Consider the following 19086-nt stretch of genomic DNA (forward strand, 5'->3'; position numbering starts at 1 on the left):
TCGTATAATGTAACGCTTCGAACAGCGGAATTTCAAAATAAACTCTAGTTACGGCCAAATAAGATCCGAAATCAATTTGGCGCGTACAAAGTGGGAACGTCTGGATACAAAGCGGGGAAATATGAAAGGAATTGTTTCACTACCAATGACAAGGCAATAAAAACTTACAATACACACGTATTTTTTTATTGCACGGAACGGGAAAAAATTTTTATATTTGTAGGGGTCTCAAACGGGGAGAAAATTTCGACAAATTTAATTTGACTGATTTAGGAATATCAGACACGGTATCTATCGATATTTTACAAATATTAAGAAAACGAAGATGATTTCCAGAGACTTCATCGGTAAGATATATACAGGGTGTCCCATAATTCGCCTGAAAACTTCATTACCAGTCTACCAGTGCTTTCAAAAATAATGGTATAGTCTTTCTCTGTAGTTTTCTTCGCAATTTTAAATCAGAAAATTGTTTTGTTGTGGGATCATTGTTTTGATTATACGTTCCTTATAATTTTCACAATTTTTCCTCTACACATTAAAATAAAAGCACAATTTTCCAAAATTATCGCTAATTGTTCGACAGCCAAAGACTCGCCTATTTCATGTGACTTTTCACTATAGAATTCTATAAATTGTTTGCTTTAGACTTTTTGGTACTTTTAGGTATTTAATTTTGAACTTCCTATCGATTTATTGATCTTCTTTACCAAAAACTAATTATTTTAAAACAGTACACAACAATTTCGACAAAAGTTCACCTCGGTTAAACAATTAACGTCAACGTGACATCAACAAACCAGCACGTTTTTTTTACATTTAGTCCAGTCACTGAAGGCGAAAATAAAATAAAAGCTTCCAATTTTTTCGGATAGCATGAATTTTCCTTAAATTTGCAGACAAGTTCATCTGACCCCCCACTTCAAAAGTTATATTGTCTAGATGTGTGCTTTTTTCTATTTGGGGGTGAAAACTACCCTTGTACGAGAAAAATGCGAAAATCGCAGATTTACGTACGAGGTTATGTTTAATAAAAAAAATTCCCACCCTCCAGAAAGGGTTGGCATCCACCCCTAGGGTAAAAGCACACATACGCACTATATAACTTTTGTTTCTTGGGCTATTATTCCCTAGCTACAGTTCAAATTTCACGTCAATCCATTCCATCCGAAAAAATTGGTAGCCAAAATGCTTCAGTGAACTGGACTAATTGTGATTTCAATGATTCGACTTCAAAATGTCAGGTTCGATTTTTAATTTTATTATATTAAATTAAATTATTCCAGGAAATTTTTATTTGTTTTCCGATATGAATATCCACTCACGTAGGATTTTATATGAATTCGGCCCAATTAACAATGAACTGGATAAAAGTCTGCACAGTCGATGGGACGTGGAAGGAAGCAATCGTCGATAGAGATAAAAAAAAGCGCGGAGAGGCGGTTTCCACGGGTTAACCGGTAATTTCGAGACCGTAAAAAATTCAAAATCGCCTCGATACCCGCACGTCCCACGCCAGAAATCCAATCGCCCACGCCCATTCCAGACGCGCTGCATATGGATGAGTCCCTTTGTAGCGCGTGTTGTATTTTTGCGAATAATATCGGAGGAAAAAAAAGGCAATAAATACCGTTCGGTCATATAAATCAATATCTCGCCTTGTTGTTGTGAGCTTTGGTTCCAGCGCGTAATACGGGGAATAATATATTTATGTTTTCTATGGGCGTTCCTTTTGCACATAGAAAATATCTATAAATATTCGATGGGGGCATTAATATTTCATATTCAGCGTATGGAGGAAAAAGCGCCGCGCTACGGGCGTACGGACAGATCAAAGGACGGACGATGATGAATTCGCAGCGTTGGACGTTTGTAATGAATGGCAGTTTGAAATTTTGTACGGTCCCGCGATAGCGCTACGTCAAGCATATATTTGGTCTACGGGCTCGACTCTTTCAGGCATAATTTAAGGCGCTGTTAATAAATACTTGATTTTTGAACTGTCATCAAAAGTCGACATTTTTTTTAATTAAACAACACCTATACATTTTAAGTAGTATAACATTTCAATACAAAACAGTAACTATTATAAACAGAACGATTGCAATTTATTTTGCACTACATGTAAATTGAAAGTGTCGATATTGCAGTGAGTTAAAATGCCAGATCCAGTGCTGTCAGTTATCGTAGCTTTTAGTTCTGGGCGTTCAATGAGGCTGCTGCTGTTTAAGTTTACTGCGCACGTTGTATTATTGGCAAGTTCCGTTGGCTCTGCTAAAGATGGTAACAATTTGAATTTGTCAGTGTTGCGAGAAACAACTACTCCGAGAGCTGTATGCTTCTACCGGCATTGAATTATACTCGCAACAGCTAGGATCGTTTGTCAGAATTGAATCTTTGTCTTCTATATCATCGATCGTTATCTTTAGTAGCTCATTTCTTCTCAAAGCTCCACAAACACCCCAATTATTAAAATGACTTGAAAAGTTGTCCAAAATTTTTTAAATTGATCGATTTATATTAATTTGAATTACCTTTTCTAGCAGAAATCTATTAATCAGGTGCTTCTTGTAAAAATATCTCAATTTTCTTTTTCATTAGAATTCTGGACTTTTTCGAACGGTATCCAACTCATTTGCTTTTCAAATATGGTACTAGTTTTGTAAATTTTCTGATATTTACATTTTTTTGGCATTAAGTGCATTTTTAACATGGAATATACTGACCATAACGTCGAAGATTTAATTTTATTAATTTTATGATCGAAAAATGCCAGTAATGCCGCTTCGGACACTTTTGAATTTTCTTCGAACTATACCACCCTTTGAATTCGTTGTTGTCAATTTCGTACTGTCTCGGCTATATTTTGGGGATTAATTGTAAAACATCATTTTGTGCTGCTTCCAATACTTCCCCTGATAAATGCTTGTCTCCACTTTCCTAGCTCATTTTGAATTAAACATTTTTAGAATATGAATTACAATATATAATTCTGACACTACGTTTTCAAATAACTAACTTTTATTGTTCATTAGGTTGCTATCGTTCTGATATCACCGCGCCTGAACCGTCTTGATTCAAACACGATTGAAACGGTTTCAAATATAAATTAAATTATTGTATATAACACAATAATTGTCTTATTCTATTGCAGTTTTCAAAAAAATATTGTTTGCGAAATGCTTTTGCGTTCTCGAATGAATAATTAAAATAATTTCCATTCTTGAACGGAGATGTACCATTTCGTGTTGTAGATACAAATATTAACTGTTATGATTCTAAATGGTTGCGAAATATCGTTTTTGTGTTCAAGAATGGAGAGTTTGTCATATTTCCGAACGGATTTTAAAATTTCGCTCAACTTCTAACGTTTTTGACTAGGTTTTGAAAATTTTAAGTTTAAAGTTTAAGTTTAAATCAAGTTCTTTATGAAATTCTTTCAATACACGTGAGGATCCATAAAGAAGCAGGTTTATCTCATACAAGAGGGAATTACCCATTGAATGATGGAATTAGACGACATGGCGCCCAACGTGGGGCTCCAATGTCCGAAAAGCCAAAGGAATGTGATGAAGACAAGTTCTTTACGTACAAAACTGCAATTGTTGGACAAAAGCAAATGCTCTATAGTCCGCTCTTCCTATTTTACCTGTCCGTCTCTCATTATACACCGATGTCGCGGCTCGCCGTATACCAACAGGAGAGTAACGAGTCCTCGAAGCCTTTTTGCGATCGTCTCAACGAGCCCTCAAGATTCGGCGGGTCGGAGCAGCTGCAATAATCCGTCGAGTGTCATTGTGATCTAGAATATAGGGATTGCTTAGCGTTCGCGGTTATCCCGCATCTAAAAATTAGTCGCGCTCCGGTTTTCGAACGGAGCCGGAAATATTCTGTCCTGGTAAAGCGCCTTGAGTGCCCCTTGAATAATGAAAACGCTCGAGGAAATACCTTTTCAGAGACAATTGAATTAAAATTACACGAGGGGTAACGATAACTTTTGGAGTGACGTAATTATTTCAAGTTTGTATCAAAAATAAAAAATATATATATTCACTCGAAACTACTACAAGATTTTATAAAAGAGGGAAATATTTTTTACAAACATACACCTTCAGTTGCTTGCGCGTTCGCATTTTTTAAAAATTTTCTTTACCAAATAAGTTGCAAAACGTAAATTTAGACAAGTTCGCGTTAGAGTTTGCAATTTAACGCCGGGATTCGCACTGGATCGTAAATAACGCTTATTCGATACCCTTCCCTACGCACCTGTTGTCCAGAGAGCGTAAGCCCTTCGGTGCAATCCTCCTTCAGAGCCTCTCCAGCTAGCTGTAAGCTCGGCATTATTTCGAAACATCGATTTCGAGGGCACTGAGGCGAAATGTACGGAACTGCTTCAAGTGTAGTTTGATCCGCGATGCGATAAGTTCAATTTGTACGTAAGCGATCAATTGCTACCTGGAAATTCAGCTTCAGCTTAATTAGCCACTCCGGTGCGGCTCATCAATTACCCGCGGCTCGAATTTCGCTCCCTCCTCGTTAAATAAAATCGAAACATGCAGTTTCTATGCTCGGGTTGGTTTTGTACGTCTGAGTTCCTCGACGGGCTTTGCAAATAAGCACGAAGTAGAACACGGTTTAAATTTTAAAAAAGAAAACTTAAAAGTACTTACTAATAAGCATCTGATTATTAGGCAAGAAAAGAGTATTTTCGTGTACACCATGGCACAAATAAACCCTACGTTAGTCAGCTTTTATCGATACATTGTTAAAACATCTACTTACAATTTTTTTATACAGGCTGTTACAAATTCGCTTCTCACTACAGGGATCTCGGAAACGGTAAGAGATAAGAAGTAGCTTAAATGGGGGCAAGGTTGCATAATCAAAATCAAGGCTAATATGATTAGTTTTCGAAATATTTGAAAAAAAACTAAATTTTGGGAATCCGTTTTCGTTTCATTTCGGCCTTGTTTGAGGTAATTTGTGACGGTAATAGTTTAAACAACTAGGTGGATTTCACAGGATCTAACGAAATGTTCCAAAAAGTTTTTGATCCTTTATCAATGTCAGGAAAAGGTAGCTTCTATTTCCCCTATATTCACGTACAAGGACCAAAATATTAATAATCCATAATTAATAGTTCTACAGACTTATTCTCTCAATCTCGTATAAAACCGGGTGAATGTTATTTCGTAACAACTACAACAAATGCTAATGTGCTAAATAACGAGCGTTCAAATAAAAACGTGGTCAAGTTGGTTCTGAAAATTTGGACGTAAGGCGTAGCGTATAGCAAATGAACTTAAACGTCATCTGTCAAAGCGCTATATCGCCGCTATCAATTTGAATATTTTCGTTTTAAAAAGCGTTTAAAAAGGTTGTTTTCTCAAGAACAAAAAGTGTTTATCATAGAGTCCTACTTTAGAAATTGGCGCAAGATTGATGGAATATGGAAGTATTCTATTGAGGAATGTTTCATAGAATTTCAAAATCAATTTCCCGGCGTTGTTGAGTACCTACAAAATTTTTCAAAGTGCAGTTCAGCGTTGTGTTAATGTTTTTCGTGAAACGGGCAGTGTAACAAGAAAAGAAGGAGGCGGCCGACCTAAAAAGCGGACTGAAGAATTAAAAGAAAATGTCCAACAAATAATGGAAAATGCGCCAAGAACTTCTGTACGTGTTTTATCACAAATGGTGGGAGTATCAGTCGGTACCTGCCACACAGTGTTAAAAAAAGATTTGCGTTTCTTCTCCTATCGTTTAACTTGTCAGCAAGAACTTCATGAAGTTGATTTTCCGCGACGGGCTGTATTTTGTGAATGGTTTTTAAACAACTACGGTGCACTTCATAATATCACCTTTTTTTCTGATGAAGCCTGGTTTCATTTAAGTGGTTACGTAAACTCGCAGAATATGAGAATGTGGTCTTCTGAAAAACCAGATAACTTTTTTGTCGAGGGCCCTCTACACGCTCAAAAAATGGAGTTTGGTGTGCTCTCAATCGAAGGAGGATTTATGGACCTATTTTTTTAATGGTACTCTTACTGCGCAAAGGTATAGAGAAGAAATTATCGTTCCTTTTGTTAACCAGCTGGAAGAAAACGAAATTACAAACTTTTACTTTCAACAAGATGGCGCAAGGGCACATACGGCAGGCGAGACGATGAATATGTTGAGGGAAGTTTTCCAAAATCGACTAATAAGTCTCAATGCTGAACATGAATTTCCACCGAGGTCATGTGATATTACGCCGTGTGATTTCTTTTTGTGGCCTTACCTTAAAAACACTATTTTTGAACTGCCTATTCCTGATTTAAACCATCTGCAGGCTCGACTTATAGACAAGATTCGTGAAATTAACAATACCCCGAGCATCTTAGAAAATGTCTTTAATTCTTTGAGGAACAGGTGTGAAAAGTGCTTGGAACAAGGAGGGGGACACTTTCAGCAGCTGCTTTAATTTATAGTTATAACAAGGAGGGGGGCAGCTCCTTTAATTGTTTGTTATTGTTATCACGATTATTCTTTAAAATAAAGTTATATAGTCATTAACGTTATTGAAACTGACAGCTGTTATACAGCTCGTTGAGAAATGAGGTTAAGTTGGTCGCTATAAGCTACTCCCTACATCCAATGTGTCAGAGCCAACTTCGACCACGTTTTTATTTGAACGCTCGTTATAACATTGCATAGACTTGATTTTAAATAAACGACCTTGGAGTTACATTTGATCCTACTTTATCTTATGCAAAATTAAATGTACCTAATGTAAAAGTATCTTTGAAAGATGTCAATAGCATCTTTGAAAGATGACAGATATCTGGAAAATGAAGGCCGATAAGAAAAAGAAAATGTCTTTTTTCTTAAAATTTGATTCTGATCCAGATCACCATTTTCAAAGAGATCAGTCAATCGTTGACAAAACTGGAGAATTCAAAGTGCTTAACTCAGGCAACTAATTTTTTTTATTCATAAAAGGGGCTGGCTTCGCTGAAAAAATGAGATCTGAAAATGTGAGGTGTGATAATTTTCCATTGAGAAATCTGTTAATTTCGAACGCCATATCCTATAGAAATCACCGGTAAAGGCCGCCTCGTGTCGCTCGTCATTCATTATAATACCAAGTGGATGGAACATCGCCCCCATCGCACGCCCCGAATTTGCCATATTAACGTGGGCCGCAGTTAATTTACCGGTTTCGCTGTGCGCCGCCGAAACCGGAAACCTTTGATGCTTTCATCGAGACCGCAGGATATTTCTTCTAAACAAAGCCGGGCCCTTTGTTCTCCTCTCCCATAAAGGTGATTCGGTTTGACTATTCAACAAATAACTGACTAATGAACCGAATTCATCAGTCAGATTTAATTATGAGAGAGAGGTAGACGATTCTGCCGGACGGACCGCGCAATGCGACAAAGCGGGGGGGGGGGGGGGGCGAGGGACGGGTGGGGCGGCCTGCCCCGAACGCAGGTGGATTTATTCGACCGCTAGGGGACGTTCTGATTTGTGCGAATGTCCCGGTGGGCCGGGGAGGTCTTAATAACGCTTTCATTGTAAATAATACAGGAAACTGGTTGAAGAAAGGGGATTACGGTTCAAGTAACACGGGCTGTCCAGAAATCGATGTGTATATCGGAAAAAGATATTGTTTAAAGTATAAAAGAAAAAGCTTGAAGTGGTATAGATTACAACTAGGACACCTGGACACCAAAAGCTACGCAGAAGTTACACCCTTACTTGTGGATAAAGACACGGCAATTTCCTCGGGTACTGATTTTTTTGGTTACTAACAAGTCTAAGTGATGTGCCTAGTTTGGGACATTACCACAGAAGCCAAACCTCCCTGAGATTTTGCTGGTTACTTTATAAAGCCCTTAAGGATGAAAGGTAAAGCCCAAAAATGGTGGCAGGGACCCCTAGACAAAGGCAAGGCAAGGAATTCTTAAAAGGACCATTGAAGGAGTTGAAGGCAGGTCAATAAAAATAATAGTAAAATTGCTAATCGATACTGCAAATGCAGGAAACATCTAAGTAATATTGGCTTGGTAGGAGACAACCTGTGTAGGTCTTGTTAGAAAGAAAGACAAGAAAAACTGACAGCTATAAGCTCTTTGAAGGAGTCATTATTTAAGCATAGAGCATAAATTAGAAGACTAAAGAGGGATACTTGAATATCTAGACTCTGGTATTCAAAAACATTGTTCGATTTTATTTGATAGAACTTTGTTCGTCCTTAGTTTTAATCCAGCACCCACAGAATCGAAGTAAATCGCTAAAAATTTTTTTTTGTTTCATGTTCCTGTGTAATTGTCCTAATGCAATTCAGGATCTAAACCAATTCGTCGGCCTCCAGCCGAGCATCGACCGAGGAGTATCCGCCTGTCTATCTACTTATGTATCTACCAACCTGCATCGCTGTCCGTCGGGACGCCCAGGCTGTTGGAGTTGTCGTTGATGAAGGCCTCGGCTGAGTTGGTGAAGGTCTGGGGGGACAACGTGAGGTCCGGGCCGCTCGACGAGTCGAACAGGTCGAAGGTGGCCGTGACTGCGTCGCTTCCACCTGGAAATCAAAAAGTCCCTTGAGGTTCGGATGCTGCTGTGTAGGTGGCAGTGGCGGCTCGTGACTGGACGGGCGTACCACCGATTAGTCTTATTAGTTATCTTTTTTATTTAATTAATTGAAGAAAATAGATGCCATACAATGCCATACATTGTAAAAATAAGAGAAATATTATGTATTCAATAAAAAAAAATCCTGGACACATTATTGCACTGTTTTTAAATTCGTCCAAAAATTTATAACCGATATAGGTCTGTTTTATACTGCTTTTAATAGGAAATAATCCTTTCTTGATTAAAATACTAATTGGTATTCAACATGTAACAATAGCAAAAATGAAAAAAAAAAAACTTTTCTCCAATATTTTCTATTTTTTTGGGCCATGTTTGACAGACCTATAACATTTTGTTATTAGTTAAGCAAGGGGGCTACCAACGAACACCAAGGTCACTCCAGGCTACCACCAGACTGTTGCTGCTGGAGATCTGGTGCCAGCTCCGGATGGCGGCAGCCTGGCGGTAGCCTGGAGTGACCTTGAAGTGCGTTGGTAGCCCCCTTGCTTAACTACTTTTGTTGCTTCGTCAGTGAAAATTATGTGATTTTTTAAGTTGCGTTGTCTTTAACATAAATTTCTAATTCCCTCCCAATACTGTAATCTTCTGTCTGTATCATCTGGCCATAGTTCTTGTAAGACATTAACTTTGTAAGGGTGCTACTTTTGAGACTTCAGAGTTCTGTGAACTGAGGACTTCGACAAGTTGAAGTTGTCTTAGATCTAATGGATGAGTGAGGATTTTCAGTAACAGTGAGCAGCATCACATTTTGACGGTCATTTTCGCTTACCGTTCTTCGCCTTCCTGGTTCAAGTAAATCTTTTATACTTACGGTTTCTTCAAACTTTTTGGATACTTTACTCGCCAAAGAACGTAGCACTATCAGATTCCACATGTCATGAAACCCCTGTGTACCAAATTTAGTGATTCTCGTACAACAGGATTCTGTCACAAAAAAAAACGATTCTTAAGGGTGGATTTCAGGGGGCTGTAACTCCGAAAGAGTGAGCCATTTGGCAAAAATAAAAAATACGAGTCCTCTAAATTTGTCTTAAGAATCTATGACCAAATTTTGTTGCATTAATTTCGGGACACCCTGTATATGTGCTATGTTTTTCCAGTACCTTAAATCGATGTCTATAAACTATAACTGTTTCTAACATTTGTTTTCTTGTGATTAATTGAAAAATCTAAGGTACGTAAAAAAAATTGGTATCCGAAACACCCACAACAAATTTAATATTTCTGTCTACCCCCACACACCACTTAAATTCCTAGCCAGTAAAGCGCAAGCGTTTACTTGTACTCCCATTTACGTCCTCGATGACAAAATTAACATCCAGCAAGAAGAGTAATTATCTCGAGCCGTATATATTATTGTGGCAGTTCAAGAAATGGGCGGCGTTAAGTTATTTAATATTTCCAAGCTCAGATGTCGTGTTTTACGGTTATTGCGCCCAGGTTTATTGCAGCTGCAACGTCGTTACTACCTCTGTCATAATCCGCGCAAACCGCTTATTTTAATAATAAAACACAGCGTCGCCCGAGCGGCATAGGGAATTGATAAAGCGAGATTAAGTCGGGACAACTAGTGACGTCGAATTAACGTTGTGGTTCAACCGTACGTGAAAGTTCGTTCTGTACAAGCAAAACTTTGACTTAGCACCATACCTGCAATGTTGGTTGCATACCCCTTCATCTCGGAGATGAAAACGTTGTTCCGCTTTTCGCTCTGCAATTTCATTAAATCCTACTTATATATTTCATAAAAGCTGGCGTTAATTTTATAAAAACGGGAAAAATCCGTCACTTTTAATAAAGTTGAGAACTGGGACTTATCGGTGAAATAACGAAAAAGCTTTTTTCGCGGCCGATCGGTGTTCATAAAATTCTGATGCCTGGGTCCCAAATTGCTGTGCTTTTCCAGTCTGGAGGAGGATTTTATTACAGATAAAAAAAATGTCGAAAGAAATTTCAAGCGTCTACAATGAAATATTCAACGTGCGAAAGAATTTCCCACAATGTAATCGAAATAACCACCGCCGACTGAAACAGGTATGGCAATTTATTAAATTGTGACCTTTATAAAAGATCAATATTTGTTTACTTTTGCGGATAAAGGTATAGTAAATTAAAAAATTAAAATTAAATGTATATCTGCCTCTTGTTTACAACGGAAAAGCCCACATAGTTACAGTCGCTTGTCACAGTTATGTGTAAATATCTGAAGGTAGTTCCCCAGCTCTGTACAGAGTAAAAAACCAATAGCCTGTATCGCCATGTCGAAACGAGGGAATATTAAAAAGTTGTTCCTTAGCAGTATATCAACAATAAAGGTAAAGGTCGACTGGAAACTTTTCCATGCGTGACATTTCGACGGCGACGCCTACAACAATTTTCCACGGCATATTAGTGTGTGGGCGATATAATCAAAACGTTTCGACAGTGGACTCGAGGTGGAACAAACGCCGCGAAGGAAAACATTGACTTTTTTAATTCGCCAAAGTTAGTAGAGAGTAAAAATCTATTGGTTCGTTACCACCTAGATTATAAAGCCTCATTGTTTCGAGAGTGATGTCTCCTCAGACTTTAATACATTTAAATCCTTTTTGTAGTAAAAAGCGACAGTAATGTTCCATGTTAAAAGAAGATTCTATAAAGAGGAAGATTTCAAACTAGTGCTGTTAGGTATAACCATTGATAGTGACGTCAATAGGCAATGGCTGGTCAGAAGTAAGACCTTATACCTAGGAGCTCTTCGTACTTTGTCAATTAGATATTGGCGCAATTACCAAACCGTGTTTATTTTTACGGGCTGGAAAGCTAGGTCCGCTTTGACTTTTCAAGATCAATATTCCCGTGAGCCCGGCGGTACTACTCTGCACATTTAATTAAAACAATCTATATCAATTTCGGTCGGAGTAGTTAAAGGGATTAGTGCTGTTTACGCGCTGATTCGGAATAATTCCGGAAGGTAATTTCGAGCTGTTAGTGCGGAATGTTTCAAGGGTTATACGGCTTATCGAGCATTTATATTGGGTCGCCCCCCGCCCCCCAGCTCGGGCGACTATTATTGCACACGGGGAAATTTCTCCTGGACGTCTCGCATTTCCACCGACTGTTGTACCAATAAGCTTTGGCGATAACTTTTAAGTCGGCTAATATTCAGATATCACAGTATTTAAAATGCAGAAACAGAAATGTACTAATTAATTTAACGCGGTTAGAAGCAAAACTAGGGTGTCTTCGAGGAACTGGTCAGTTTAATTAATATTAACAGAGGCAATGCTTGAACGCCCATTGCGGAAGAAATCCTGGAAATAGCAGAAGAGAATCCGTCAATCAGTGTCAAGTAAAATAGAAACAGAATCGCATGGAATTGTTTTAGCTGGGAGACACCCTGTATATAAATTTTTCGAAACACTCAAATTAGAACTACGTTATTATAATGTAAATCTAAATGTTAAAAAATATCGTGTAAATTCAAATCAGTTAAATGGAAAAAGCCCGTTGTTAATGGATATTCAGTTTTTTTGTCAGCCTCTTAAAAAACCCGACACCTTCCTTCCGGTGTTTCCGTCGTGTTTCGCTCTCTACTAGCGTTATGAAAATTGCAGAACTTCCGCGTGGGGGCAAGTGACGTTAATGTAGTCTCCCAGGATTACCCGGATCGAGGGGATAATTCGAGAGTTTGAAGGAGAGATGATCGGAAACGATTACAACGTGGCGCGGCGCTTAAGAAAATCGCCTGAATAAATAAACGCCCCGGCGAGTTCCTATGACAATTAGCCGCGTCCCCGGGGGAGAACTTATAAATTTTCAATAGAATTTTCGAAGCCGGAACTCCTCCGGCGCTAATAAAGCGTTCGAAAAAAAATTCATTTTGACTTGTTAAAGTCCCAGGTCGGTGTGGTAATTTAATTATTTTTCGGTTTCTATTTCGCAGGCGTTAAAACCTCCCGCGAGTCATCATTAAACAAATTCTATACCTCCATCATGTATAAACCATTATTCCATTCTGAGTTGTAGTGGCACCTCGTCAAGTAGAACCGGGAGAGTGTTTTGGAGAAATTCTAAATAAGTTTCGCCATTTAGTCGATTCGGTAAAATAACTGGACCGATTAAATACCGATCAATAACACCGATCCAAACATGTATTTTAAACTCGCGTTGGAAATGTCGAGGAGTTACTGAATGAGGGTTTACATCAGAATACTCACGATAGTTATGCAAATTTGTAATACCCCTACGGGTGAAACAAGCTTCATCAGTAAAGGGAAGTTTCTTTTGGAAATTAATCCCTTGATGTAAAATAAATTGACAGAAATTCACTCGTTTAACTAAATCATTCAGTAACAATTCTTGGGGTTTTAGGATATGATATGGTGTAGTAGATTACGTCTGATCACTCGGTGCACAGAAGTTTGCGATACACCAGTTTGTCGAGAAAGAATTCTAGTTCAAACATGTGGGTAATCTTCTATTGTATTCAAAATAAATTCTTTTTCTGGTGCTCTGATTGCAATAACACATTCCCGAGTGTTACTAAAAAACTTGCCTGTTTCTCGAACCCGTCTTTCATCATTGGAAAATGTTTCTCAATGGAGGATTACACGATTTGGAAATCTTCTCCGATATTCTTCAACACTTCTGTAGTTTTCTTCACAGAAATTTAACACTAAAGCATGTCAACTTGTTCGCTAAATGAAAACATCCCAAACATTTTCAAAACACTCAGCAAACAATTACTAAAATTAAATGACTTTTTTTCTGATCGTCAAGTTTGACGTTTAAATTCATAGCCAACTTTTAAATTTTCGATGATTTTAATTAAGTAACAGCTACAATACGTATTATAGTACAGTCATTCAAGCTTTTCACCACAGAATTCTTTGAAACTGAACCGATCGACTTGAAATTTGTTAGATAGTTAGAGAAAAGGTCAATGAACATTAGTGACATAGCGCCGATTGACGCTTCCACTCTGTTGAGGGTTGACACCCCTTTTCGGGGGCGGACATTTTTGTTCAAAAATAATGCTGGAAATCGATAGAGAATCAAATTTTGAGCAAATAATATTCGAAGAATTTTTTCAGGAAATCAAGTTTTTTGGAATTTTGAGTGAAAAAAAACATGTTTTCAAAGTATTTTTCGCGAATAACTCAAAAACTAAGTATTTTATTAAAAAAAGTGTAATGAACAAAAATGTAGCTTATAAACTTATAATTAAACAAAGAAAATCGTTTTTTAAAAAGTGTTGTACGTCCTATACAAAGCAAAATATGGTTTGTGGAAGGGGACTTGTTTTGGGGGGAATACTCGAATCGATGTATTCAACGTCAAATAACGGAAAAAGGATTAATTTTACGTGTATAACGCTCCAGGAGTTTTTTTTTGTAGTACTCAAAAGTACCTTCAAAACGAGCACTTATAAAAGTTAATTAGAGCAAAATTGAAGGAGTTATCGTCAAAAACAGATGGGTTGCTCATATTTTTAAAGGAAAAATGAGCAGTAAACGCTGTACCATTTCCATCAGAATTAAAATTAATCGAAAACCTTTTACAATTATGATTGATTATATTTAAAAATCAATTATAATAAAAATATTTTACATTAATATTGGTAAAAGGGTAGTTTATAAGAATTGAAAATGGCAAAAGTAAAATATTCTTTCAAAAAAATATAAGGGAATTTTTATTTTAAATTATTGCACAATTATAGCATTTCAAGATTTAAAACGTAATTTTTTATCATTTTTTTTTAGCACAGGGGTGATTTATAAGGGTTGAAAAGTGTTATGAGATACAAATTCTTTCATAAGAAATGAGGAAATTTTTATTTTAAATAATTGCACCGTTAAAGCATTCCAAGCTTCTAAAAAGTAGTTTTTTATAATTTTTGTCAATACAAGGGTGGTTTTTGGGGGTTGAAAGGGAAAAATTCTTTTATTAGCTACAAAGTAATTTTTATTTTAAATAATTGCACGATTTAATCATTCCAAATCTTTAAAAAGTAATTTTTTATCATTATTTTTTGCAATTTTTAAGGGTTAAATAAAGGGTCGAAAAGATCAAATATATCATAAAACATGTTCGAGAACATGGAACATTATTTAATTTTGTGCCCGAACAAGATTTTTATCAATAAAATGCTTAAAATTTAATTTTTTCAATTTTTTTCATTTAGGGGTAGTTTTTACCCCTAAAAAACAAAAAGCGTCAATCGGGCTTATGTCACTTTTGAACTTGAGCCTAAGATGAGCCTTATTCTAAATTTTCATGCAAATCCATGCAGTTTCAAAGAATTTGGAGGATACAGCTGATTTTCAGCTTCAATGACTGTACTATTAGTTATTCGTGTTTTTGTTGAAAACGACAGTTTTTTGAAAACTAACCAGAGTAAGAAAAGTTGTAGAATTAAATTCCACATAAAATAAAGTAATAATTTTTTAAGTCCGCCAGCGGGTTAAAAAATTCTGTCACATTTTAATGGCGCATCAAGAAATTGGATTGTTTTTAGATCATCTAACAGTATAAAAAAAACATAAAACACACCACAGAAATGAGACAACCCCCAAATCCAAAAGCCAAAGGCTTTTGTGCGGAAGGGGGCTACACTTGAAAAAACGCGGACAAACACCCATTATCCATCGACATTGTCAGTGCCGAAACCGGGGATAGAACCCAGACCAGAGTAGGAAGCCTAGCCGAGAAATGCTTGCCACCGCACTCTCGACCGACTGCGCTACCATGGTATGGGTCATAAAAATACATTTTATATTTGTCTCATCATTGGGAAAATGCCTACGAAATATAATCAGTTCTTTACTAGACACTGCTCAGAGCGCTCGGTTCAATTCCTTGGATATGCAATGAAGTTTCAAAATAGACCGTCCTCGTCGGTATCGTATGAAGATAACTTTTCTTAACTCCTAGTCTATATTTGATCAGCAACAATAACTTTCTATATTAACGCCGTAGAAACTTCCCTAGCGTCTAATGCACGGGCGGAGCCGCCCGATTAGTATGCGGGTCCGTCGCCGGGGGGCGCCACCTGCCGGCAATTAGGCCTCCAGGTCCCGGGGGTCGGATATGGTTTGTTTTTGCACGCCCCTAATTAGGTCGGATTTACCGAGACCGGAACATCCTCCCTAGACGCAAACAATGGGCAGGAATAGTCGGTGGAAAACAGAGGCCGGCGTGTGTGTTGTGTGTGTGTGTTTGGATATTGCGTGAGGCAGATGGTGCCTGCTGAGGCGGATGTGCCCGTTATGGAAATTTCGGTAATCTCTTAATAATTGGGGGGCGGCAAAAAGTCGTAGATGTATTAATTTTCACTCTGAGGGCAAAAAAGGTGTTGAAGAGGAGTCTCGTCACCCTTTGTAAGCTCGCGAACCGCGATTAGGGTGATAATTCGGGGAATAGTCAAGGCAATATCCTTTTCTTGCTGATATAATATACGTACTCTTCTAAAAATAGCGATAAAATATTTCGTTTCATTGAGATGTTAGGCTAAATTGAATTAAAGTACTTTTTCTAACGTTTGAATAATCTTTTTTAATAATGTCATACTGAAGCTTGAAAATAAAAACACAAAAATACACTCTACCGTCACTAAATAATGCATTAATAATTACTTTACAACATTACACACTTACAGTATACAATAGACACTTCACAAACACCTTCTCGTAAACTAGTAACCTTAAAACTAAATTCAAATAAAGCGGTGTTGCCGTATTCGACCATTCTGCGTCTTATAAGCCATCAAAAACCTTGTACATAAGCACTAGAAAGTCCGATTCGCTGTGACTTAGCCATCTAGTTTCATTAACTGTATAGGAGAGGCTAGCCTCCGTTGATCTTCCTAAGCGTTCGAATCAGATTCCACTTAAACCGTGTCCAGAAAATTAAATGCAATTAAAAAAAACGAATTATAACTGGCCTGTTTATTTAATTAAAAAAAGAATTTCAGATTGGTGTTCTGGGGAAACCGTATTATTACCGATAAAGTGTTGCGCCCCAGCTTGTATAAGCGAGATGCTGCTAACGCATTTTGTCTTGCTGCGCCATAAACTAAAACAATATGGATTGCTACACGCGTTGGCCATTTGAACACCTGTAAACTGATATAAATGAAAACCACAGTAACACCAAATAAACAGCAATTTGTCAAATTAAGCCAGCTGAGGTATAGGACGCTCTGTGCTAAAAACTTATAACAGCTATACCCAAACCTAGTTTGCTACACACTCAACACCATTTTCTTTTGACAGCCACCATTATACGAGCTAAATTCCAGCGGTTAAGCCGGGACTAATTGGAGTACTTCCGTTATTCAAACGGCGAATTCTAAAAGGACGCGAGACGCTTTACCATCCCCAAATTACGTGTATGCTCCGTCCTCCCACGCTTATATGTTTCTGCATTCGGTTTCGTCTAATGTATGTCCCAATTTATTACATATCGGGCCAGAGGTGGAGTTATTTACATACCATTATGGTTAAATGTATTGCGAGTAAGACCTTCTCGTTATGCGTCTTTGAGCGTTGGCAAACAGACTCGCACTTAATTACAAAGCAACATTTATAAACAGAAACCCGGATGGGGTGGAGGGAAAGAGGAACGCCGTGTTGGTTGGGAACGTGGCACGTATATGATTCAGGTAGCATTTGAAATTTTATCCAAAGAAACCTCTATGATTCGGTCCTTGAAGAAGGATAACATATGCACAAGAACTAGGAGCTTTGACAGACAGTATGAGCGTCGAAGACAAATAAAAATCTGATGAAGCAGCAGATTATCATCAGTTGTAGGTCTGACATAGTTAAGAATCACGGAATTTTGAACAAAATACGTTTGTAGTAAAAATTTCATTACAAGGACAAACCAATCACCTGTTAATACAATTAAAATTGAACCCAAATAAGCTCAACTTGAAAGTAGTAGTGAAGAAATGGAACAAAGAGGTACAAAGAGCAAGATATTGGACGGGGATGCAACAATCTTAAAGATATCTTTACAGCTTAAGCTTCTGTATTAATGAGGAGGTAGGAGAACCTCTCCTTTGATTATTTTAAATGTTTTATCAGGCAGAACGTTCATCAGGCTCTGTCTCGTACTAGGTTAATCCGGCAAGCAATAACGAAGTGAACATTATGCAGATGGAGTCAATAAAAACGGTCCAGTAATAAAGGGGATCCACCTCGCTGCAACGGTAAACTTAAATGAAACCCTAACCGTTTTCCCCATTGGTTTCGGATAGAGCTTCGTTACGAAATTTTAATATGCGCCATATTATGGCCCTAGTTACGGCCGTAAAGATTAAACTGTAAAGTCCATATTATATAAACTTTTCGAATAAAGTTAAACTTATTAGCCCTGAGGTGACTGCGGAACAACAAAGTTTATCTAACCGATGGTAGCGGTTTAATTGGGAAGTTCACGACGTGGGTCACCTTTCTCTGATCCCATCCGCTCAATGTGGCAATTTTGTAACTTTAACTGCAAAAAATTAAGCTGTTTTTTATCCGAAATCTGAGCAATTGTCAAATCATTTCATTTCCCTTTATTTTTCTAGTTCATTTGCTCATATGTAACGAGCGTTCAAATAAAAACGTGGTCGAAGTTGACTCTGACACATTGGACGTAGGGCGTAGCTTATAGCGACCAACTTAACCTCATTTCTCAACGAGCTGTATAGCAGCTGTTAGTTTCAATAACAAAGCGGCGATACAGCGCTTTGACAGATGACGTTTAAGTTCATTTGCTATACGCTACGCCCTACGTCCAAATTTTCAGGACCAACTTGACCACGTTTTTTTTGAACGCTCGTTACTTTCTGGAAACTGTGTAATCGTTTATTTTATTTGCTATTTGTGCCCGAATTAAAATCCAGAACCTCTCAAACTGAGGGACCACACATATTTAGGTGGCAAACAGTCATAAGGGCGCTATCAAAAGTATCCCTTCAATATCATAATGTCAATAATCAATCATTCGGTATATCTCATTTAGTTGGTTCTAAACCGCCAGCGCAGCTATTTTGTTTATTGTGCAAACACAGGATTCAATTTGCTGTTTATTAAACATGAGCGTGGTCATAGAAATGGTTAATGTTAATTAAAATTTGTTGGCTGCCGAAGCTTTTTTTTGGTGCGGATTCGGAGAAAATATCATGATGATGATTGACAAAAAATTTTTTTTTTTTTTTTTCAAATAACTTGAAATATTCTCCATCCACTGAACCAATCCGCTCATAATTTTATTGGTGGTCATGCTAAAGCTTTGTACTGTTACAAATACAAATATTTTAGAAGAGAGACAAATTTTTAACACTCTTTAAGACAAAAATAAAATAGAAGCTGTAGCACGATCAGTTTTTCGTCGATGAAAGCGAAAATAAAAAAGATCAAGGTCAATTTCTCTTTAACATTTACCTTCAACGACTCTGGTAAACTCTGTCACCGATTT

At 37.5% G+C, this 19086-nt stretch overlaps 1 protein-coding gene across 5 annotated transcripts in view; it reads right to left on the reverse strand.

The window, feature by feature from the left end:
* LOC108917312 (serine-rich adhesin for platelets) overlaps positions 1-19086 on the reverse strand; it is a 305787-nt gene that overhangs the window by 52878 nt on the left and 233823 nt on the right. For all 5 annotated transcript variants that reach the window (XM_018723857.1, XM_018723854.1, XM_018723856.1 and 2 more), the window contains one exon: positions 8408-8560. In XM_018723857.1, the coding sequence (XP_018579373.1) occupies positions 8408-8560 (153 nt within the window). The remainder of the gene's footprint in view (positions 1-8407; positions 8561-19086) is intronic.

The sequence above is a fragment of the Anoplophora glabripennis genome, unplaced genomic scaffold, assembly GCF_000390285.2.
Source record: "Anoplophora glabripennis isolate ALB-LARVAE unplaced genomic scaffold, Agla_2.0 scaffold22, whole genome shotgun sequence".
NCBI lineage: Eukaryota > Metazoa > Arthropoda > Insecta > Coleoptera > Cerambycidae > Anoplophora > Anoplophora glabripennis.